This window comes from Orycteropus afer, unplaced genomic scaffold (assembly GCF_000298275.1).
Source record: "Orycteropus afer afer isolate SDZICR_OR568_19922 unplaced genomic scaffold, OryAfe1.0 scaffold00014, whole genome shotgun sequence".
Lineage (NCBI taxonomy): Eukaryota > Metazoa > Chordata > Mammalia > Tubulidentata > Orycteropodidae > Orycteropus > Orycteropus afer.
Window position 1 is genome coordinate 10380605 of NW_006921601.1, and position 25744 is coordinate 10406348.

General features: G+C 41.7%; 1 protein-coding gene across 1 annotated transcript in view; it reads left to right on the forward strand.

The window, feature by feature from the left end:
* Window positions 1-25744, forward strand: part of TEAD1 (TEA domain transcription factor 1) — a 234889-nt gene that overhangs the window by 141820 nt on the left and 67325 nt on the right. The window contains 6 exon segments of the mRNA XM_007955263.1: window positions 6936-7000; window positions 9618-9680; window positions 9770-9832; window positions 22915-22926; window positions 23722-23856; window positions 25026-25072. Of these exon segments, the coding sequence (XP_007953454.1) occupies window positions 6936-7000; window positions 9618-9680; window positions 9770-9832; window positions 22915-22926; window positions 23722-23856; window positions 25026-25072 (385 nt within the window).

Here is a 25744-nt window from a genome sequence, read left to right on the forward strand (position 1 = left end):
TCAGCAATGCGTGTCTCTTGCGTCTCTTACCCAGCAACGCCTGTCTCTTTCAGGGGCGCGTGTCTCTGTCGGCAGCACGTCTTCCTCAACCAGCAGTCAGAGAGAGTTCTGCCTCCAGGAGGCCTCCTTTTGAGCCCAGAAGGGTGGTCAAACTAACCAATCACAGCATCAGAACTCTAAGCACGTGAGAGAGAGTGGGCACCTCCCAGAACATTGTATTGTGCCACTCCCAATAGAAATAACCCAGGTGGATAGCTTCAGCAATCAGGGGCTGCTCAGTTGCTCATACAAAATCCCACCTTGGAGTTTACAAAGACTTATGGGTAGAAAAGCCACACTAAGTAATTTATTACACCGCAGGTCCAGTTGTGAGGATTTTTGTTTTCTTTATATTGAGATGTAATCCATACTGCAGACTGCAGTCTTCAATCTTCATCATCATCAGTAAGTGCCTCAAGTCATCCTCACTTTCAGCAAGCAACGTTGTGTCGTCAGTGTATCACAGGTAGTTAATGATTCTTCCTCCAATCCTGATGCTACATTCTTTTTCATATAGTCCAGCTTCTCGGATTATTTGCTCAGCATATAGTTGAATAAGTATAGTGAAAGGATACAACCCTGACACACTCCCTTCTTGATTTTAAACTACCTTGTTCTGTTTGAAGGACAGCCTACTGGGCTATGTACAGGTTGCTCATGAGTACAATTAAGTATTCTGGAATTCCCATTCTTCTCAATGTTATCCACAATATGCTATGGTCCACACAATCAAATGCTTTTGCATAGTCAATAAAACACAAGTAAACATATTTCTGGTGTTCTTTGCTTTGAACCAAGATCCATCTGATACCTGCAATGATATCCTTTGTTCCACATCCTCTTCTGAATCCAGCTTGCACCTTTGGCAGTTCTCTGTCAATATACTGCTACAGCTGTTTTTGAATTATCTTCAGTAAGATTTTACTTGTGTGTGATATTAATGATATTGTTCTATAATTTCCACATTTTGTCAAAAGAGAAGTACGTGGTATATTTCTCAAACTGAAAAAAATAGAAGAAGAAATTCAAGCCGCGAGTTGCAACAGTGAAGGATTCTATGGGCAAAATATTGAATGACGCGGGAAGCATCAAAAGAAGATGAAAGGAAAATACACAGAGTCTCTGTAGCAAAAAGAATTTGTCAGCGTTCAAACATTCAAGAGGTAGGATATGATCAAGAACCAGTTCCTTCTGCACAGAAGGAATTGGCAAAAAGCAAGGCTCCAGCAATTGATGGAATACCAATTGAGATGTTTCGGCAAATGGATGCAGCATGAGATGTGTTTACTCGTTTATACCAAGAAATTTGGAAGACAACTACCTGGCCAACGGACTGGAAGAGATCCCTATTTGTGGCCATTCTGAAGAAAGGTGACCCAACAGAATGTGGAAATGATTGAACAATATCATTAATATCACACCCAAGTAAAATTTTGCTGAAGATAATTCAAAAATGGTTGCAGCAGTATATTGACAGAGAACTGCCAGAAATTCAGACAAGATTCAGAAGAGGACATGGAATGAGGGATAGCTTTGCTGATGTTGGATGAATCTTGGCTGAAAGTAAAGGATACTAGAAAGATGTTTACCTGTATTTTATTGACTATTCAAAGCCATGTGACTGTGTACAAAGGCATTCATAACAAATTGTGGGTATTATTGTGAAGAAGGGGAATTCCAGAACCCTTAGTTGTGCTCATGAGGAACCAGTACATAGAAGGGGCAGTTGTTCAAATGGAACAAGGGGATACTGCATGGTTTAAAATTGGCAAACGTGTGTATTGAGGGTTGTATCCTTTCACAATACTTAATCTGTATGCTGAGAAAATAACCTGAGAAGGTGGACAATGTAAAAAAGAAGAAGGCATCAGGATTGGAGAAAGATTCATTAACAAGCTGCCATATGCAGATGACACAACCTTCCTTGCTGAAAGCAAAGATGACTTGAAGCACTTACTGATGAAGTTCAAACACTGCAGCCTGAAGTATGGATTATAACTCAACGTAAAGAAAACAAAAGTCCTCACAGCAGCAATATGCAGCATTATGATAAATGGAAAAAAGATTGAAATTGTCAAGGGCTTCATTTTACTTGGATCTACAGTCAACACCCATGGAAGGAGCAGTCAGGAGATCAAATGATGTATTGTATAGGGCATGTCTGCTGCAAAAGACCTCCTTCAAGTGTTGGAGAGCAAAGATGTTACTTTGAAGTTTAAGACGTGCCTGACCGAAGCCATGGTATTTTCAAAAGCCTCATGTTCTTGTGGGAGCTAATCATAATTAAGGAAGACCATAAAAGAAGTGGTGCATTTGAATTATGGTATTGGCTAAGAATATTGTATGTATCATGGACTGCTAGAAGAGCAAACAAGTCTGTCTTGAAGGAAGTATAGTGAGAATGCTCCTTAGACATGAGAATGACCAGTCTTTGTCTCTTACACTTTGGTCATGTTGTCAGAAGGAACCAGTCCCTGGAGAAGGATATCATGCTAGATAAAACAGAGGTTCAGCAGAAAAAGGGAAGACCTTCAGTGAGATATATTAACACCTGGCTGTGACAGTGGACTCAAGCGTGGCAACAGTTGTGAAGATGGTATAGCACTGGGCAGTGTTTCATCGTGTACATAGTCTTTCTATGAGTTGGAACTGACTAATAGTAATTGCCCCATAGGGTTTCTTAGGCTGTAATCTTTACAGGAGCAGATCCCCAGGTTTTTCTCTCCCACAGAGCCTTTTGGTTAGCAGAACAGCAACAACCTGTCCTATCAGGGTTCCTGCCAGGAATTCAACTGGAACCTGATCAATATTTCCAATTGTTGTACAATCCCAAAAGGCAGAAAGATATTTCAAAATAGTTTGGAATGGCATAGTTGTTTCCTTAATGGATAAGCATATTTTAATTCTTGGAAGATTTAGAATTAGACATAGAAACTTAATAGAATCAAAGCCATAGTGTTATTATTTTTAATTCAAAGGATTTCTGCATATTTGATATTAAAGTAGTTGTTTAAAATAACTTGGCCTATGTAACAGGCTAGCCTGTATTTCCACTTTAAAATGCCCAATGAAGTAATTGATTTAGACTTTTGATTGAGAGGATTTTGAAGTCTTAGTAGGTTTTTTTTTTTTTTTAAGCAATAAAGTATTTAAGAGACTTTATACAGGCCTCTAAGAGTTGTTTAAGAGAAGATTTGAAAGTTGTATCAGACAATCCTAGTATTAAAAAGAATTAAATACATTAAATTATATTTATATCTATATTAAAATACAGTTCCAGATGTTTTAAGGAGTTTAATAAGGTTTGTAAAATGGACCAAATGCTAATCAAAAATGATTGTAAAAATGTGCTGATTTATAATGAAAATTATAAAACATATGACTTCAATGTAAAACTTAAAAGTAGACTGGTATATTTTTTTTAAAAAATAACTTAAATATAACTTTTTAAAACCAGGTAAACTTGAATAGTATTTTCTGTGTACAAAGTCATCTTTATGGTTCTTTCTAAAAATCACATGAAATAAAGTGACTGACACTGTGTTTAAGTCATAGTAGACGTTCACTGTTAAATTTGAATTTAAAATTTGAATCAGCAGTATTCCTGGTGGTTAGGCAAGAAGAAACAAATAGGAGCCTGAACTTAATTAATATTCATGGTTTGAAAGAGAATATAAAAGAAAGAACACAGGCTTTTGGAGGGTAATTTTGCTCATCTAAAGCAGAGACATAGGGTTATGATAAGCTTCCAGTGAAATGGTGACTGTAATGTTAGACCCCAGCAGATAGTAGGTACTTAGTAAAGACTCATTGTATTTGTAATTTTTTGAAACTACTTCAATCAAAGTGGGCTATTGATTGGATCATCAATTAACTTAAAGGAGTATCATTTACATAGACCACCTTGCTATGCAGTCCAATGTGGTTGTTCTGCATATTGATCTCATTCATTCAACCAAATGCCATAGGAAATTGAAAATTAGTTATGTATGCTATATATCACACATATCAAGCTACTCTGCTTAAAAAAGAAAATGAGCAAGTGTGGGAGCAAGAGACATTTCTGCTATCTGGATGAGGTTCAGATAAAATTGCATGTAATACAGAGCCCTGGATTTATTTCTTTTTGGCCACTCAGACAGCCCTGAGCAGTGTGCATAGTGAGGCCCTGAGCTAGAGGATACTTGGCTCGTCTGCAGACATTGTCATTTAGGTCTGGCTACTGGTAATTAGGCACTTCTAGCTGGGCTCTGCTAGCAGCAAGCCTTTGAGATAAATTGCAAAATCTGTACAACCATCTGAAAGATGGAGAAGTAGAGCAAATGACACTACAGAGGATATTGGTGCTTCTCAAAAGTTTGAAAGTGAATGCTTTAGAGAAGCAATCCTAAAAATGGAATTTAGAAATCCTTTTCCTATGGTTAAAGGAAGGGTCAGTTCAGTCACAGAGTCAGGGTCTGAGAAGATCCTGACAGGCAGAATGATGGGCTTCATCTGACAGGATAAAATGGAATATAAATAAATGTAAGGTGGTTCTGTATTTGGATCAGAAAACCCCAACTGTGCATGAAAAGACAGGGCAGGGGATGGATCTGAAGAGTAGCCCGTATGAAAAAGACCTGAGAGTTCAAGTTGGTGTAACTTAACAGCAGTCCACAAAAAGCAATGCAGTGTTAAGCTACATTAACAGTGTTTTGGATGAGAGAGGAGATACGTCCACTCTTTTGTGGACCTGTCATAACAGGAGCATCTCTGCAGTTCTGGATTCCATGCTATGAAAGGAAAATAGACAAACAGTGGACACAGGATGGTGTCTGAGAATGTTGCAAAGCTGCTTGTAGCTGACAAAGGAAGAGAGAGGAGGGTTAGTCTGGCTGGGTATAATTCCAGGAGGACTTGAAAGGTATCATTAATATCTAAAGGGCTGTCATTTGGATAAGGGACTAACGTAGTTCTTGTTGACTGAGGGATCTAAGATGAAAGTTACAGGGAGCCCCAAATATGGACTGTCTTTTACGTTTTAAATATATTTGAAGATGGAATGGGTTGCTCCCTTAATTCTAGAAGTGTTTGCTTAGGCTTATGGAGACCTGAGTTGTTGTTGTTATGTGCTGTCAAGTCAGACCTGACTCATAGCGACCCCTCCTTGGGTTTCCAAGGCAGTATCACTACGGAAGTAGATTGCCCATCCTTCCTTCCAAGGAGTGGCTGGTGGGTTTGAACCGCCAGCCTCCTGGTTAGCAGTCAAGTGCCTTAGGCACTACACTACCAGGGCTGCTGCTTATGGAGACTAAGACTTGGAAATGAGTATGGATGGCCCAGAGGTGTTTTCCAGCTTTAAAGCTCCGTGATTTCTTTGCCTCCTGTAATGATGATGTCCAGAAAGATCCTACACAGGTAAGTAGTGAGCAAGACCAGGACTCCAGCTGTACTCTAGGCAGTGAAGGGAGAGTGTGGGATTCAAACAGTGTTTCCATGAGGATACTCTTGTGTGGCTTCTTCTCAGTGCTTGCCAGCCAGTTCTTTACTCTGCCAGGGGTGATGTGGGGGCATGAGGGTACTCTCTTTCACCAGTGGCTGTGTTATTCACTGATTGTTTCTGTGTGCCAGACAGTATGTTAGGTACTAGAAAGACTTTGAGAAATAAGACAAAGTTCTTGCCCTCTTTGGAGTACTTAATATGGTTTATATATAAGACAACAAACACAAATTATACAAATAACTATACAGTTACGATTATAGTTAAAATTTGGATACATATTAGGAATGAAAACTACAGAGATGTGCTGCTGGGGATTGTAGAGCCAGGAAAGCAAACCTAGTTGGGTGGGTAGAGACAACTTCCCTGAGGAGGTGACATTAAGCCTTGAATGGTAAGTTGGAGTTCTCTCTATAGTCACATTAAAGCACATGAATGAATGCCACAGCTATAGAATTCAAACTTGTTCTCGGCTGGAAACAGTTCTAATTGGTGTGGTGCTGATACAAAGCCTGCCAAAGACAGTATTATATAATAGAGTTTTCGTAATCTGTTTTACATGTAGTGAAAATAAGTACCTGATGTTAAAGCAAGTTGAAGTCGTAAGTATGATCGGCTCATGTGTCATGTGAGTGGATTTTTATTTCACCTAGTATCTTATTAGTAATACATTCCCTACTTAACTTCAAGGGATATGTTCTGCCATTATGTTACAGTTCTTTGAAGTCAGGTTATGTGTTGAGACGTCTCAATATCCTGGGGTAGGGATGGGAAGATTTGGTTTATGCTTACAGGGATTTTCTATCCCCCGAAGGTTATAAAGCTTGGGGGATGTTGAGTCTTTTTTCTTTTTTTCCTTCACCGACAGGATCTTGTGTGTAGTAAAAGTTACTGGTGTGTAGGCTGTCTTTAGGATATATCTTTTACACCATTGCCTTCTTATACCTAGTTGTAAGAGCTTCCATGGCCTTAGGGCTTCATTCTCTCAGGGTTATTTGGATTCTTACTGGAGTTAAGGACTAGCAGAAACCTGGATGAAAATGAATTTGAAAAGTAAGAGACTGGAACAGAACTGGCTTTATTTATTCCCAGATAACCTTTGTTGTATTTGTTACTTGTATAAATGACCACTCATTTAGCTACAAGCATGCAAACTGCCTTACAGGGCACATTTCTGTCCTCATTTATTCTATCTTCATTTGCTGGCCCAAGTTCAAAATTAAATGCCATTCATCTTAATTTCCCTTAGTATATATTTTTTCTCCCCACGACTGTCCCTTTTTATTTTTCTAGTATTAGTAATCTGACAACTACAACTTTTAAATTCTTAGATTCTGAATGTTATTTTTAGCTTTCAGGGTTGGTTGGTTGGTAATTTTAAGTAACCCACTTCATTGTGAATTCTTCTTTCTTTCAGGTAGGAATGAATTGATAGCCAGATACATCAAACTCAGGACAGGGAAGACGAGGACCAGAAAACAGGTAAAATAACCGACCTGGAAAGTGTTGCATGTCAGCGAATGGCCCAAGGAGGCATTTTGGCTGCAGTGGCTGGCTGTGCTTCGGCTCCTAGGAGCCCCCAATTTGAGTTCCCTGTGAAGACGTCAATGTTTTGAATTGGCTCAGTTTTCACTGTTCATCATTTCAGTGACCCTTTATTGCGTGGTCTCCCAAGTTCTTTTTATATCCATACTCAGGCCCTAAATGGGCATGTTTCTGCCAAGGACAGTATGTAAACTGCTCCTGTACTGTAGTTCAGAACTTACATTTCTTTTCCAAACTGTGCACCTGTATACATTGCAGAGGCTGCAGGTGCAAATGCACTTGCAAGTCCTGAAATTGTGAGACTTTGCACATTGTAAAATCCTGGAACAATTACCTATCAGTCATCATTTCAATGAATAACGTTAGCAGCCTGAGTACTGGCCTAAATATAATACTGAATGATGTGCGTCCAGGGAACTGTTGCTCCATAAGCTGTTGCTTTTTGTCGGTATCTGCTGTGACTGAAATGAAGTTACAACTTAAAACCTTTGTGCAGAGTAGTGTTAGGAATTTTCCTCTGCCCTTTGTCAAGGCTCTGCCTCCCCTGGTTTTTTCAGATGTAAAGCAGCACCAATCTCTGAGGTGACCTAGTTCAGAATTGAAATGGAAGAAAAATTACTGTTAACTAAACAAAGAAAAGAGAAAAGGGGATTTACAAAAACAAACAAACAACCACCATGTCATGGGTGAGTTGTTACAGACAACAATATTTTTTTAATGTTGATCTCTGATGAATGATCTGGAATGGATCTTTGAAAATTTATAATCAAACCACAAGGCAAGGTAAACTGGGGTCTCCTTAAGCCTAAGCAGCAGATTCCAGTTCTTTTTCTGTTGGTGAGTTATTTGCATGAGTGTTTATGACGGGGGAGAGGCTGTTCCCCAGGAATGCTACATGTGCCACGGCCAAGGGAGCCTGGTGCTGAGTCAGCACAAAGGACAGTGGCCTTCTGCCAGGGCACAGAGGCAGGCCATTGTCTATTTAGGGGATGTCCCCCTGACAGTGGCCCTCATCAATTCAGAGAATCCTGTAAGAACAAAATTTGGGTGAAAACAAACAAAAAAACCAGGAGCTGGATGCGGAGGTGAGGAGGATGGGGCAGTTCCTGCTTCTCTGTGCCTAAAAAGTATGAAAGCAAATTGAAGAAACTGAGTAAGTTGAAACTCAGAGACAAAGATAAAAGGATCTTTTATTAACATAAATCCCGTTTGTAGAGTTGCTGGTCGTTTGAAATGAAGTAATCGCCATGCAGTTTGAGTCGCTGAACTTTGAAATGTCAGGCTCTAAATTTCTGAAACGGGCAAATCTGATTCCCTCTATTCTGGAAGCTCTGGACTTGGGCTATCTGCTTGTCTGTGAGCTCTGGTCATTTTCACAACCCCTTCACTGGGGCTGTCTTCTAAATTTAACCAAGTCTCTACTGAAAAAGATGTAGATTTGTTTACCTATTGGAATCATTGTGCTTCAGAAGTGGAGCTTGGCTTCTTTTCCACACCCTGGCATCCTGGGGATGTTTTTAGGCAGCAGTTGGTGATACCTCTCCAATGTGAATTTGTTGTTCAGCAAATCCGTGTGGTTTTCAATCCAGATTTTTAACAGGCTGGCTGGCTGGCTGTATTCACACATTTCGCTTTGTAATAATATGCAAATCCACTTGGCGTCCAGTCAACACCCAAAAGAGTGAAAGGATTAAAGATTATTTATAAGGGCAAAAAAAAAAATAAAAAGCTCTGCTAACTGGGACTTTCCATTTCTCTTCGAGATCTAATTTACATGTCAGTATTATTGTAACATTGGCTACAGAATCCAGAGCTCTTAATGAGATCAGAATACAACTGACAGCTTCAGCTTTTTGATTCTGCAGAACGTGCTAATTTATGGATCCCAAAAAAACCAAACCTACTGCTGTCGGGTCCGTTCTGACTCGTAGCGACCCTATGGGACAGAGTAGAAGTGCCCCCACGGTTTCCAAGGCTGTGACTCTTTATGGCAGCAGAATGCCATCTTTCTCCTGCAGAGTGGATGGTGGGTTTGAACCGCTGACCTTTCTGTTAACAGCTGAGTGCTTTAACCGCTGTACCACCAGGGCTCCTAATTTATAGTCTCCTCTAAATTGAGAAAAAGGGATTTTCCCTGCCCATGCTGAGAAGCTATAAATATTTTCACTGAACCGCTACCCTAACCTTTTTAATTTCCTAAAGAAAACTACCCCACTTCTCTCCCTCTCATCCCTCCCAGAATTCGTTCTTCTCAGTGCCCATAATTTCTCCGGGGTGGGAGAACTCACATTGGATTAATCTAAACTTTCACCCTGAATCATCAAGTCACTGCAGTGATGACCCAGTCTGAAAAGCTTAGAGCAGCGCTGGGGGCTTGGTGTCTGGCTGGGATGTGTATTCCTAACTGCAGAGCTTTGTTGAGATGCAAATAACCTCCCCCCACCCCAACCCTCCCCCTGAAACCCTCCCAAGGAGTAGCGATTTTATATTTGATTTCCTTTTTTTGTTTTGTTTTGTTTTGTTTTGTTTCCCCTCATAAACCCGAACAATGTAGGTGTCTAGTCATATACAGGTCTTAGCAAGAAAGAAAGTTCGAGAAATTCAAGCCGCCATTAAGGTACGTCTGGCTTGCCCAGTTGTAGGGGGCTTTTCATCTCCATGGTTACAGGCTTTTCCTTTGTTTCCCTCCCTTCCCCTACCCTGCAGGTGTCTAGTCACATTCAGGTTCTTGCCAGAAGGAAATCTCGTGATTTTCATTCCAAGCTAAAGGTATGCGCTTTCCTGCTTTTTGGCTTGTGGTTGCTATGCATCTCACTTCCTGTTTTCCATGGTGACTGGTGAATGCCTGGTGCCGGGATTCTGTAACCTAGTTTCCTCGCATGTGAGAGCTGTTTACATTTCTTTGTGTCTAATCTCTCAGTTTCTGTACTAGCCTTACATTAAACTCTGTGTGTGTGTGCGCGTGCGTGTGTTCCTAATAACAATGCGAATGCAGCAGAGAGCTGGTCTTGATAACTTTTCAGCCCAGAAAACTGATTTTTTTTTTTTTTGACAGTCTACAAATGTCCACCAAGCAGCCTAGGGACAGGGGAGGAAAAAAGTCCAGAGAGGCAAAGTTGATGCAGAAATTATTTAAAAAGAAAAATAATTTCCAGAGTGGTCATGAAATTACTTTTTAAAAAATATTTAGAAATAATTTTCACGTGTGCTTTTGATGTATTTCCAAAATTTTTATGCAAAACAGGTCTTTTTCATGTAATGTTTCTTCCAACACAGAGAGTATTTACAGCCAGAATTCTTTAACCTTACTTAATACTGCTTTTTAAATGAATGGCTCTGTTACTTAAAAAAAGAAATTTGAGGTGTGGTCTTGAAAAACCAAAAAGATGAATTTTGGAGATAGGAAAGCTCTTAATCAAGCTCATGTTTGCAGTTCCATTTATACAGTTTAATTTTTTTTTACATGCACCTCATTTTCTACCCTTAAAATTATTACATAGCAAAAACAGAGCCATTGACAAGTTTAAATACCAGTTCTCCCTTTCCAAAATCTTCAGTAAAGAATACACAACTTTCTTCCATAATGTTTTATTTTAGAAATATAGAGTGCTTTTTGCTTGCTTGGAGGAGTTTTACTTTATAACAAAAATGAATTCGAATCCCTTAATACTGCCTTCCCTGTATGCTTTTTGTTTTGTTCTGATTTTGCCATACATTAATTTGTTTTTGTTTAAAACCAAAAACTGCAGTGTAATTTCACAGCTTTGAGTGGCGAACACTGGGACCCTTCTCAAAGTCCTCCAACTTTTTTTTTTTTTTGCAACAAGGCTGGCTGTGGAACAGGACTAGTGCTAGGAAGGAGCATTTGGTGGTGTTGCCTTTTGCAGTGGGCTGGCTCGCTCGCACGTGTGGCTGATGGTGGCTGGCTTTTAGCTGCACTGGCTGAGCAGTTGGAAGACTAAGATACTTTCATAGAGCCTGCTTTTTAACCAGAGGTGCAGTACTCTCTATGGATGTAACTACCCCAGTGTTTGCTGAATTCTGACTCTGTTTCTAAGTTTCTCTGAGCTAACAAATTAATGATGTACAAAGAAGTTTACAGATACTAGTTTTGTGTTTCCATCTGAGATGTTATGAATTGCTCTATTTCTGCACTGTTGGTGTGGTTCCTGTCAGCCCCACAGGGCACAGAGCCCTGACTGAAAGATCTATAAATAAAACTATCCCATTTGGAAGAATGCAAGAAGCATTCTCTTCTCACTTGATGATTTTAAGAATCTTCTCAAGAGGAATAAGTTTGGGGTTGTAACATTGCTTTTATACACGTACCTACACACAAACACAAAGCTATATTTATTTTGTTCTTTAAAAAAAAAAAAAAGACTCACCACCCCCCGCTTTCAGGCCTGGCCCATCTCTTTTGGGTCAGGCAATAGAGGCGATGGAAGCAGAGATAGAAGGCTAGCAACTGGCTGAGCATTTAAGCTCCAAGAATCTTGTAGTTCTGCCTCCATCGTCTTGTAGTTCCTTTCCTTCTTCCCTATCACGTTATTCTTGGGAAAATGAACTCCTTTGTTTTTTTCTATCAACTAATACCAATTGAGTATCCCAGGTGTGGAGCTCGTCATGGTGAGCAGTTAACACCCAGTCCCCTACTTACAGAGCTGGCAGTGTGAAGGGGAATGTGAAGACAGTACAGTGTTGGATAAATGTTAGCTGATAGAGCCAAAGTAAAATGCAGGGGGAATTCTAGGGACGATTTGCATAGAAATAATACTTTTGAATTTGGTAACTGAAAGGCAGGAGTTACCGTAATGCTCAGCCACTTGTATTGTAGGCTTTCTCGTGTAAGGTCGATATGAAATGAGTTCCATTATGCTGGTTTTGAAGAATAATTTAAGGAAATGGGAACTCAAAGAGTTCAGTTGACTTTACTACAAGTTACAAAGCTTAGTAAGTGGTAAAGTCAGAATTCGAACTCAGATCATTCTGAATCTTAAACCACTGTTCTTTCAGGCAGAGTTTCATCTGGTGGAGATGGGAGAAAGCTTTAAGCAAAAGGCTTCATGCCATTGCATTGTTGTTGTTATGTGCCGTCAAGTCAGACCCGATTCATAGCGACCCCTCCTTGGGTTTCCGAGGCAGTATCACTACGGAAGTAGATTGCCCCATCTTCCTTCCGAGGAGTGGCTGGTGGGTTGGAACCGCCAGCCTTCTGGTTAGCAGTCAAGTGCCTTAGCCACTATGCTACCAGAGCTCCCATGCCATTGCATAGTGTGTACAATCTATAACCCCTCATATTCCTTGGGACTGGGCATGCAGACCTGGCTACCAGCCCTCCAGTCGGCATCCATTTTAGAAGGAAGGTGAATTTTTAACTTGGAGCTCTTGGTTAAAACATTTTGCTCTTGGGGTTGATGCCGTGTTGGTCATGAATGACTCGGGGGATGACGTGGCCTTGGCCGCAGAGCTGCTGTGTCACCATCCTGTGGGCCTTAGAGGGGAGCAAGCCTGACTTTGACCTGCTTGCTGGAGATGCTGTTGCCTTCACTTCTTCCTTGGTCACTCTGTCCTAAAGACACAACCTTTACCTTCCTAAACAGCCATTACTTGGAAATGGGCTCAGGTCTGTTGGTCTTAAAGGAGAGGTGGATTTCATCCACACTCTTGTTCAGCTCTGGAGTCTTAAAGAAGATTTGAGGGGGCAGGGACCAGTATCCTCACCAAGTTTGGGATAGGATCAAGTGAATGGTCACAACCTTTTTGGTCTTCCACGTCAACTGATGGGATAAACTCACTACAATGAAGTGGTCATCCCAAGAGCCAATAAGGAAAGCTTCTGGGAGGGCCATGAGGATGGCAGGAAGTATCCAAGCTTGTAAGAGACACTGAGCTTTGCCTGAGAAGATGTAGGAAGGTTTCCTAGAGAAGGTGGTGATGACTGACCCTCTCAGGATCTGCCCTTGCAAGCATTGCCTCAGCCAAGTAAGTGCTTTTCCCCCTCCTGGGGTCACTGCCAGGTGTGTCTTCCATGGGAGCTCTCTTGTTTAAAAGGCTCTCTTTACTTCTTTTAGGCCAGTGGTTTTCCAGCTGTTTTTAAGCAGCAAAACTTGTTTCATATTTAACTCTTACTTGAAACCTTCAATATATAAATGAGTAAAAGCTGTTTTAATTGATGCTGCACCGCTCTCATCATTAGCAGTGGCCCTTTGTTCCACTGAATAAAGTTTAACAAGCCACACACAGTGCATTAGGCCGAAGGCAGAGAAAGGACTGCCAGCCTCTCAAGTTGTCCCTCCCAGCTATTCCAGAACAGCTCATGTGCTTCACTTCCAGATCATGTTTTCTAAGTTCTGGAGCTTGTCCTATACATACCACGTTCCTTTGAAGACAACAGTAGACTCAAGGAAATCATCAGGAGAGAATGGTCATTCTAGTGTCACATTTAGAGATAAGTTACATACCTATAGCAGTCACTCTCTTGAAAATCTCTTAGAATAAATTCCAAAGGCCACCTTTATGCTTCTGCTGCCAAGGGTTCAAAATCCACAGCGGTTCTCCAAGTGCTTATTTATTGGCTAGATCACTTCAAAATATGTGGCTTTTAATTTTAGTTTTTTAAAATAATTGTTATAGCAAAAATCTAGAATTTCTACACGGATTTGAACATTAAAAGCACAGAAATGATGGCTTAATTCAGTCTAGTAAATTTCTTATTAAGAATCCAGTGTGCTCCAGGCACTTCAGTAGATGTTGAGCATAAAAGTTGAATTAACAGAGTTTCTGTTCTTGAGAAACACTAAACTTTTCTGTTATTTTTCGCCCTGTATTTTGGGGAAATACATGATTTCCAGTAAGCTATCTCTAGCTAGAGGGCTCAGTAGATATTAAGGAGGGTAGTGCAAATGCAGCAAAGAGAACGATTAATTCTGAATGTGAGAGAATTGAGAAAGTTTCTCAGAGGAGATGCCATTAGAACCAAGTCCAGAGGGAAAATGGCTAGCTAGATAAGAGACATGCATTGATTTGGGTGAAGGGAAAGGCAATATATATATAAAGAACTGAGTCCAGAAGAAGGCAGAGAGTTTCTTCTACAAATGGGATGTCAGAGGGACCATGAGAATATCATGTCGTTGGAGGTGTGGGATGGGAAATGAGAGTGGAGGAGCCTGATAAGCAGGTGTTGGATCTTCCCACCAAGGAGTGAGGATACCTCTCTGGACAATGGGGACCACATGGACATTCCAATTTACAATTTAGGGAGCTGTGTCTGGCCAGCTTGGGGAGGATAGTTGAGAGAGGCAAAGCTAATGGAAGGGAGAGAATTCAGAAGCAGCTGTGAGAGTCCAGGTGAGAGAGATGGGTGAGGGCTTGGATTAGGGACCAGCCACACACTCTTGGATGACAGTAGTCCTTATTGCCATCCTTCCCTGGCTTCCCAGTTCAGTTCTACTCTCTGTCTGCTCTGTACTCTCTCTCACTGTTTTTAAAGAATAAATTATTTTTAAATGTTCTATTCTTATTAAAGCTGAAAAGTATACAATTGATTTTCAATAGCAGCAGTTAAAACTTATTAAAGATTAGGTTCTCATAAGGTAATGGTAGTTAACTTGGAGTGGGCATCAAAATTAACTATGAGATTCTTAAAGTTGCCAAATTTTAAATGTAATAAGTTAAAAGATACAGAGAATAACCTATTAAAGACTTAATTTCCTACTACCCACATATAATCATTTTTATTATGACATACCTCCTTTCATTTTTTCAAATGAATGGAATGATAAAACATTATCCTGTAGTTTTTCTAATTTTCTATAGTCTTGTTCCTTGCCCAACCAATTTCAATCTCTCTCTTTCTCTCTCAATATTTTCCCTCTCTGATAGTGCCTTCCTTGATATTTTTTTTGCCGAGAAAACTCAAATCCAGTGCAAACCATCTGTTTTCCTTTTGCCTGTATCCTAGAATTAATCTAGATTTTATCCATTGACTACCATCAATATATGCTATAGCTGTTGGCACCAACATGAGACTTTTTTTTTAATCTGCAGTTTATAGCAGCTTAAGCCAAGATGACTTGGCCAACAATTTGGGGCCACGTGGATACAGACCAAGACCAGAAAGACAAGATGCAAGGAGCAAGAAAATACTAGAAGGAGATGGCTGAAGCAGAGAGGGAATGAAGTGAGGAGATGGTGAACCAGGGAACAGAGAGACTGAGGGAGCAGGGGGGTGGTCTGCAGACTACAGCTGAGATTCAAGAGCCTGTTAAGGTGGAAAAGGGACTAAAGGCAGTTGTGGCCAGAGGGCCAGAGTTTTGGGAATTAAACATGTATTTTCAGTCATTTTATTTTCTTGGCTAAAGTGTCTGAGAGGGAATTAAGAGTGATCACTCCTGGTCTAGGAGAGAACTTACTGGCTTGCAAGGAGTTGTTTCTTGGTGTTCTGAGTGCCCTGAGTCTTCCCCTCATCCCAACCAAATCTCTTGGTCCAGCCACTGTTCACATGGAAGTGTGTCATCAGGGTAGCTAGGCCTGATTCTCGTTATAAAATGAAAGATGAATTCATCCAATTACAAGATCCAGGTGGCTCATTGATCGATAGGAGGAGTAAGTGATTTTGTTCTTGAGATAAGAGAATGTGCACGGAGGAACTCCCATTGCACTGTTTGACCTCGTATCACCAGGTGCATCTTACAGCACTGTCATCAAAACCAAACTTCATTTATTGTCTTCTGCCTCCCTCTTCCTCCGAGTTTAGCCCCTCACTCCTATCACAGATGACAGACAAGAGAAGACTCTAGGCGGCATGATCTGACACTGGCCTGTGATTTCACAAATTAGCCTCTACTTTGAATTATTCTCTCACCATTAATACATACATACATATTAAGCTCCAGAGACTCATTATCCTGGCATCTAAAGAATACAGAAGTATTCTTTGTGAATTAAGCAGCCTTCTCTTTCCTACTCAGAGTTCCTGGTCGGGGTTCCTTTCTGAGTCTCCTCCTCCAAATGTTCACTTGTCCTGAGATATTATCCAGGCCCTGTCCAGAGGCTTCCTTTCCCCTATTAGCAGCAGCCTTACAGAGACCAGGCAAGAGAGGAAGGCAATCCTTTATTTGTTGGCTCCACAGGCTTGGGGAGCCATAGCTAAGCTTTGTAGGCCAGCAGTATTCTATGGACCAGTATCATCATCATTGAAGATGGAGCAGGCCATTTCTGGTTTATATCCTGGAGTGTGTGTTGAGAGTATATGACTCCAGACACTACTGACAAGAAAAGAAGTCTTAGCTCTGCCCTAACCCCAGCAGGAACATGTCTTTAGCAGTATTCATACTCAGGCTAAGCTCTGGACTTGCTTTAAAGAAAAGCCTGTACTTGCTGACATTGCATCATCTCAGTAGAGCAGAAAAAGGCCTGAGCCTCTCTGACTGTGACCAGTCACTGGTAACTAATTTATAAGCCACATGTGCTCCCCTGGGGCCATTTTCTTCATTTTCGCCCTGGTGGCCTTTGTGATTTGATTTCTGAACAGGCCATACTTTCTAATTTGCCATTCCTTCCAATAAGCAGAGAGATTGAAGTTCAGATTGTTGATTTAATTCTCTTGAGAAGTTCCAAGAACTTCACTAAAGTCCAGGCTGCTGAATCCTGTTTGTATCACCACTGATTCCATCCAGGAATGGACCCACCCACAAGGGAGACAAACACACATCACTGCACCCAATAGTGCTCCTTGTGGTCCCCTGAGCCCCTCTCCTTCCAGAGTTGGCAATTCTCAGTGCACAAGGCAAAGAAAGCTTGAAACAACTACTTTCTTTGTCTCAATGTCAGCACCAAAATACTTGGCCTTATTGCTGGATTTGGGAAATGATGCACGGTCTTTCCTGGCATTTCTCAGTCTTTGGGGAGTTCTTTTGAATTCATGACATGTATCCTCCCTCCTCAAGATAGTTTCATTACCTTGTGTTTAATTTAATGGAACTAAAGCTGAGATTGGAGACAATTAATTTCTTTTGCTTGGGTGTGATGGAATTAGAACTTCTCATCAGCAGTGTGGTGATGCAGAACTTAGAATGTGAGCCAGAGGATTGAATACATTTACTTTTCTCTGTGAACAGAGCTAGGTCTGGATTTCTTTTAAGGCCAGCAGAAACAGCCTGATTTCTCTGTTTTTGTCCCTTCATAGAAAAATCCCATTGTTAATCAGTCTCCAATACAGACAGTGCCCTGGAATAACATTGATTCCAAAGATTATGTAGTGAGGACCAGGACTTCTAAGCATTTCTGTTCCTGAGTGTGATCACACCTGGTGGTTGGCTGTGTAAGCCTCATAGATTGCAGGTTCAAGAATGGCAAGGCTGCGGGCATTGTCCTTAGTGTTTGATATGATTCTCAAAGCAGTCATGAAGTTAGTTTTGTTCTTCCCTTGTGAAAAATGAGGTAGCAGCAACCCCAATGGCTAAGTTACTTTCCCAGGATCACACATCTGAATTGGATCCCAGGGCTATCTGGCACCAAAGCCTAAGCTCTTCCCATGATGCCATGATGTCATGTTACCTCCCCAGAGCATACTGCTCAAGAGGAGGGCTCCTTCCCCTGATTTGAGTTGCTGTCTGTTGTCTCCCTCCCTGGAGCCCTCCTTTTATTTTGTCAGTATATTTGAAGGATGCATGAGCTGAGTGACAGGAACTAGTACTCACTCTGGAGCTAAGCTTGAGCCAGCTGCCAGCTTGGGTTCTTCTGGCCTCTTGGAGGTAGCCCACCTCTTGTTTCTTGCTGTCACCTCCCAGGGGAAAGGAGACTAAGATCAGAAGAGTATCTTCTTCCAGACACACAGACCTAACCTGAAGTTGCCCTCCATCCCAGGCTGCCTGACAGAGAGAGAGTCAGGTACACTAACAAGGCATATGAATTCTCACCTACAATCCTTTAGGATGCTAAGCCCCACACCAGAATTAAAGAAAAAGCTGTCAACAATTATACTAAATATAGCTCAGTACCTTTAAAAATGAACAATGGTAAAAGCCTTGAAATTTTTTTTCTTTGATGTGAATGGAGTCTTTGGCATTTGGAAATACAATAAGACGAATTAATTGCTACTCATTAGATCACAAGTCAGGCAAAGTATGAATGTGTCGTCTCTCCTCGGCATTAGCTGTTGCCTGACTGAAGGAGCCCCCTTTTGTATTTACTCCTGCCTTCTCTAATGATAAGCAAATTAGAGATCGTGGCTAGAAAAATTCAAGTGCGCTCTATCCTTCCTCCAAAACCTTCGTATGGTTTTGCGAGGTTTATCTTCTCAGGGGTTACGGCTAATAATTGCAAAGGTCATGTGAATCCACATAGTGCAAGATTAGAAACAACATCTGCAAAATTACTTCTTAGGAAACTATTTTGTGTTTTGTCTTTTTCTGAAATAGTGGTTTTGCAAGCAAATTGCTGTCTTTCCTCCCTGGCACTATGTTTTTATATTGCTGGTAAATGTATATTTGGAGAAAAAACATTGAGTAACTATCAAGAGTTTTTAAATCCATGGTCTTTTTTTGACTTTGCATATTTTTCCTGATACATTATTGGTAGCCTTCCATACGAATAAATTAGTCTGGAGTCTTAGATTCATTCCGAGATGAGAGCTATGAATAAACTATTTGGAATAAATTGATTTAGTATGCTGTTCATTAAAATCCTGTATATGGCAGCTGTAATGTATTGTGTATGCAAACACGTTACTTTTTTATGTTATATTTTAAATTTGTTTATGGTCAATGTCTAAATTATGAGATAATTGAATTCTGAGGATCATCAAAAACTAAGGACGTAGAGGGGAGAGAGCAGAAGACGACTGCCATGACATCCAGAGGCTGATTCATAGAAGATCCTGGAGCCATGTGTAATATCACTGGCTCTTGTCATGTATATTACATGTAGACATTTTCTAAACTGTGTACATTTCAACCATAAAAAGGAGGCAGTCAGCTGTAGTGCAAGCCATGCTCTGCTTCATGAAATATGAAAGCCTGCTTACTTAGTAACAATGACAATTTGAAAGGCTTCAGGCTGAAGAGTTTATGTGTGACGCAGCCTGCTGGACTGTGTGTGGTTAGGTCAGTGGAGCGATTGACAGCAGAAATTGGATAGTGAAGAAAGTGGGGTGATGAGACGTGCACCCCAGGCTCCAGTCTTAGTCATCTTTACTCTCAGGTCAGATGGGCCATTTGTTCTCAGCACCCATCCCCTTTCAACAGTCTCTCCACCCATGTTTCCTGATGCCTGAGTGCTTTCCTCATTCCAGGTCATGGGTTTGGATTAGGGTTCAGTTAGAAAAGGGAGATTCTGCCATTTCTTTGGCCACTCCCGAACCTTCAGCTTTCTGGTGACCTCATCCTTTGTAATCCCTATGGAAGGGAAGACATAAAATCAGTAGTAAAGAGTCAGTGCAAACTTGTCCAAGCCTTTTCCCGGCACACGTTTTTCTTGTTCATACATGATCAAATGTACACACACATACTCTCTCAGAGTATTTTCCGTAACTGGCGGTACGGTGGTTAAGTGCTCAGCTGCTGACTGAAAGGTTGGTAGTTCGAACCCACCAGCCACTCCATGGGAGAAAGATGTGGCAGTCTGCTTCCGTAAAGGTTATGCCTTACAAACCCTAAAGAGCAGTTCTGCTCTGTCCTATAAGGTCACAATGAGTTGGAATGGACTGGATGGCACATAGCCAACCACAGGACCCCATAAATAGAGTGTAGCATACAGAATTGACTTAATTACACTAAAAGTTTAACATGCTTATCCTTTGTAAATCTTACCTACATCTCAAAAGTGTTGGTGTGAAAACACTAGAATAAAATTAATGTGGTATGCAAATGTAGCATATGTTTTAAAATTTACAGGAGCTTCAGTTATTTGGATAGATTAGCCCTCCCTTTAGTCAGGGGGTGAGCCATGAGGATAGGCTAGAATGTTCAAATGTCCAGAGTGAAAGAGAGAAGCAGTTTACTCAGGTCTGACATTTAGAGTTAGAATGTTTTTTTCAAAGCCAGGCATGTATCTCTGGCCTGAAAATGACAATTCTGAGATCCTTCCATTGAAATCTCTTAGCTTGGCATCCTTCTGTGCTCCCATTTCAGCATAAGTGGGTCTGCAGCCAGGCTCTCCATTCTGATTTTGAGCTATCCCTGGTGGTGCTTATTATCTCCAGGGTTACTTTAGATTTTAAGCACAAATTTCTAATCTGTTTAATTTTCAAATGTATATCATATATAAGGGGGGAAATGTTATAAAATTAAATGAGTAGTCAGAATGTCTCCACAACAAGGTAGGAAATCACTGGTATAGATATTTTAGTCCATTTGCAGAAAATTGCCTATTCTCAAATAGGTAGGTCAAGTGCAGAAAGAACCTCTACTTGAGGTAAAATTTCCTCTCCACACTTGGCTTTTTCTCTATTAGAATAGGTGCTGAGAGCTGCCCAAGTTTTAACATCTTGCTCTCTTCTCATTAGCAGGTTTTTGGCTGTAGGTATTAAGATATTTTTCTTATAATGGAACTCATACTCTTAGCTTCAAATGTGTTATTCTGGGATTTAGACAATAAATTTCTTTGTAGATACAGAAGTAAAGATAATGTTAAGTGACTTAACCAAGATAATGCAGCTCATTAATGTCAGGGACAGGTTTGGAACCCACTCTCTTGACTCTCCAGCAAGTACACCTTTTACTGTCATAGAGCAAGTGCATTGTATAGGAACAATTGTCTGGCTCTCCTGCTTCTGAACTTTTGTTGTGATTTGGGTTCCTAGTAGAATGCTGGATAACAAGAGAACCAACCTTATTTTATGTAACAGAAGAAAAAGATCATATTCTTCTGTGTTTTGTGACATAAACACGGCTAAGGTGATTACTTTTTTCCTTTCCCTCACTAATAATCACTGTTAAAAAAGGAAACTAGCAAATTTTCATAAATGTTTGGAAGAATTTGTTAATAAGTCTAGCAAAGGGTAGCATTTCAAGCAACTCTAGTAGAATAAAGTGGGTTATGGAGTTGCAAGGAACTAATTTGTGTTTGGACCTGGATTTTCAATCCATGAATTGCCCCACCCAAGTGTGCATAAACACGCTCTGTATTGAACAACAAAATCACCCCCATCATCAGCATTTCATAAACATGGGGCGTCAGGTCTGTCAGAAACTCCATGACATTCTTTTGGAATGGTGCCAAGCCTGCAAGTCTTTTGTAGTTATTTCTCTGAATTCAATCAGCTAAGCTGGCAGGAAGTCTCGGCTGCCATTTTCCAAGCTCCCCTAGCCGGAGCCCTCGAAAAGCTGTAAGGCTTCTTCCACACGGGTGAGGCTCCACTGGCCGTACTTGTACCACTCCTTCAATTTTAGAAATCACCTCAAGGACATTTATAACCTCTCCTTAAGGGTTAAGTGGCTTGGAGTTAGAGTCCAAAAAGAAACCAGGGAGTTCATATTACTGTCAGTATTCTTTGTCCAAATGTTTTTTGGACTATATACAGATCGCCCTATGAAGAGACGGATGGGAAAGGTGGCAGGTGAAGCCACAAGACCAGCTAAGAGTGGATTCCCTGGGACTATGAAGTCTAGATGCTTAGGGTTCATTTCACCTTTAGGGGATACTCCCCATCAGTTTAATTCATAAAACTCCATCTACTTCAAGATTGGTCTTTTTCTGGCGTCCTCAAGACCTGAAATATTTTCAGAGCTAAAAAACATTACTCCAAGGACAATAGCTGTAGGTTAGAGCAGTTGACAATAGGAAAGGGAGATTCAACTTGAAGAATGCCATCTGATGAGGAGGTAACAGGGACAGCAAGAGCATCACTCAAGAGTTCCCTGGGACCATTCCTTGGGGACCAGTAATCTCTCATCCTTCCAGGGCCCTCCATGTGCCATTTAGCTACAGCACGTGTCGTTATAGACATTCATATTGATAGTGAGCCTCACTGAAAAGCTGTTACATGATGCTCATTATGTTTTACTGTTGAGGGCCAGAGAAGTGTATGAAATATTATAAACACTTGTTGATATCTTAGGCTTTTTTCCAAGGGCTAATAATAAGCTTTTTGAAAATTCACATTGTGCTCCCTGGTAGTTATGAGGCAAAGTGGTGTCCCCACCTTGGGACCACTATAGATCTTTCTTAGAAACCCCTAGTAGTTGTGTTATAGGCTTTCATTTTTTTTTTTTTTTCCCCAAAACTTTTCTATTTGACCTTGCCTTTGGCACTTCAGCGTGTTTATTCATCACCTTTGATTAAATCTGTAAACCTTGAAAGCAGCCTCTCGGCTGATAACTCAGCATCTTAGCCCAAAGCTTCCCTTGACCCTTACTCTCTAAACTCCTGAATGGCAGCTGGGGAGGGCGCATTTTATTTTGTGTCATCATTTTGTTCCTGCTTTGGTGTTAAAAGAACAAGGATTTCACGCTTGGCTGATTGTAGAGATCTTCCACTAGCAGCCAGGAGCCTTGACATGTTTACCAAACATGTAAGACCCCTGCAGGGCCTGCCTCACACCTGGAGTCTGACCGTTTGTCCATCTACACTGGGGAAGAAGCTACAGCATCAGCTCAGAGGAGTTAGGCTAGGGTAGTTTTTGATTGTTGCTGTCACAGAGTACTTTTCTTGATAACTGTCCTAGATAGCTATCTGGATCCTGTATCCTTCTATAATGTGACGGGGAAGAACCATACTCTATGCATTTTATTGTACCCAAGTATTGTGTGGTTATATACCTATAAACTCTTTAACTTAAAGGGAATAAAAAAACAACACCCTGCTTTTGTACAATACCTTTTTAACAAACTGTTTGTTATTGTATCCAGGTAACAAGCATGGTAAGTATTTTCACCAGATTGAGTATTGTGTATTTTAGTTGTGCTTGGCAGATGTTTTGGCTAGCTTTGTGTTATCAGCCTTGGCTTTCTAGAAAAGACCCATAGAGGAAAGGAAGAAACCACTTGCCTGTAGAAACTTATATGTCCTTCTTTTAGAAAGAACTCACGTAGCCGCAGACCTATGGCGGGGATACTGAGCATGCGCCCGCCAGCATGCGCTTGGCTCCGCCCTCCTGCCCTGCCCACCCACTGCTTCTGAGCCACCACCAGGTGTCTGCTGGGCTTCCAGGATTCCCATGACTCCAGCACCTCCTAGACCTGTGGTCACGTGGTAGCGCCCACACGGGGCTTCCCAGGGCTCTGTGGATGGTCTTACCCCTAGTCCACACCCACATGTCTTCTCCTACCCTTCTTCCCAACTGTATACTTAAAAGCAGGACTTTTATTTTTTCCCTTGAGTGTGTTCATTGATGGAGAAATCTCCCCCTGGAAGCTGAACATATATATATATATCTTCTCCATTCTTCTCAGAGGCTTCCCATTCTGTTGCAAAGTATAGTTAAAAAAATGTATTTTTGAAAATCTTGACTTTGGATATTCTCAAATTTGTTCAGAGCTAGGGTAGGCTGAGTATGTTTTAGCCTTCTGGCTGTATTTATTCATCAGTGCATGTTTGCTTTTTTGGCCTTTTTTGTGGCTCTGTATTTTAGTCCATGTGCTCGTGGCTGTGCCTGTTTAACCTGCATGGTAGTCATGCCTTATGTATTAAGTCGATGTGTCACTGTCACATTCAAGGATCAGACTGCAAAGGATAAGGCCCTGCAACACATGGCAGCCATGTCCTCAGCCCAGATAGTCTCAGCCACTGCCATTCACAACAAGCTGGGGCTGCCTGGGATTCCACGCCCGACCTTCCCAGGGGCACCGGGGGTAAGTCACATGCTGAGTCCAGTAACAGTGGCTGCTAGGGGTGGGGGGGTTGGCATGGGGCAGCGTTCAACCTTCCACCCAGCACTTCCTGTAAGTTGAGTCAGCGTAAAGGAGGGAAAAGACCCTATGGTGCTGCTGGGTGCAAAATGGTAATGGTGGTAAGAAGGGGTGGGAGGAGGGGGAGGGGGGAAGAGAAGAAAAGGGTAGGAGAGAAGAAAAGAGGGCGGAGAGGAGGAGAGAAAGGGAGGTAGAGAGGAAGGAAGGAAAAGAGAAAGGCAGAGTGAGAAAAAGGAAGAGGGGGAGAGGGAAGAAGAAGAAAGGGGAATCCTTAGTCCCTGGGGATGGGGAATGAAGTATCACCTTTCCAGTGCCTTTCTGGGTGGTGATCTGCCTTATCTTTTCTTCTTCCTAGCCCTTGGTCTCTATCTCTGCATCCTGAGGGTCACCTTAGGGCAACTGGTCACTAAGGAGACAAAGTTATCATTTGACACCTACCAAGGGCTGAAGTTAGTAATTTCAACTAATCCTCGAGATAATTTTAAATACTTCTTACTATTATTGCCATTTTATAGACTAGGAAACTGAGATTACTTGGTAACAGAGGTTGAGTAATTTGATCCTAGTCACATGGATAGTGAAGCAGGATTCAAGCCCAGGCTGTTAGACTCCAGAGTCTTTGTTTTCTCTCTTTGCATCATGCTGATGCCAAGCACCAAAGGCCTCAAGAGCACACACAGTGTAGGAGGTGTCTGTCTGCCTCGCTCGTCTGAGCGCTGCTGATCTTGTTCTGAGCTTTGTCCTCTTGGGCCTTCCATGCTGCGAGCTGGAGAAGCTTCAGAATGGAGGAGGAGGAGGATGGATGGGTGCATGGATGAAGCAGTCAGATGCTCAGATCTCTGCTAGGTGCAATGAGAACACAAAAGAATTGGTGCCTGGGTCTTGCCCACAAGGAGGTTTTCAGGAAATCAGAGCTAAAGGGAGTCCTGCGTTGGCGGACAAGAATCTAGGTCTTGATCTTATGGCCATTTGCACTCGGAGAAGGGAGATCAGGTTGCCAGTGGGTGGTGGGCATCCACTGTTCGGTAGCAGAGGTTGCAGTGCTTAGACTTCCTGAACTGTGCTCTGAGGTGAACTCATGACCCTGATGCCTCTTGTGCTTTGCTTTCCAGTTTTGGCCAGGAATGATACAAACAGGGCAGCCAGGATCCTCGCAAGAGTAAGTCTGGGGCGGGGCTGTTACTGACAAGGAGCTGGTGACAGCCCACGGAGGGGGAGAGTCCTCACCTGAGCCAGGCTGCCTGGGGCTTGGTGGAGAAAAGAGATTTAACCTGAGATCCCCCAGTTCCTGCCCCTTCTTATCTGCAGAGCTAGGGCTGCTGAGGCCAGTAGCAAGAAAGAGGTGGACCCCTCAGCTCTGGGAGTTGTTTAAATACCTTGCTCCCACCTTCAGTATTAGGAAGAGTTTCTAGTGGTCTTCCAGCTAGGAATAGGAAGTCAGTCGCTGGCCCTTCATGCCTGGAGGGCAGAGTCTGGGGCCTTCCTGGGAAGGGCCTTGCCTGAGATGGGGCAGTCAGAGTGATTACAGCTTTCCCTGTGGTAGGAGCGACTAATAGGAATCCTGTGATCTGGGGACAGGGAGGCAGAACTCAGTAAATTAGAAGATAAAAGCAGTTTGGGGATAAAAGCACAAAGGAAATCTTGCCTATTGTCAAAAAGAAGGTTGAGGTATTTGGTGGAGAAAAGAATCCTGTAGCCTGTCCCCAACCATGCCTGAAAATGGTGACCGCTGACCTTAGTCTCTGCCAGGATGAGAAGAGTGGTTCAAGACACATGTCACAGCACATGGGAGTCAGGCTAACATCTGTCTAGCCTGTCCCACAAAGCCTGC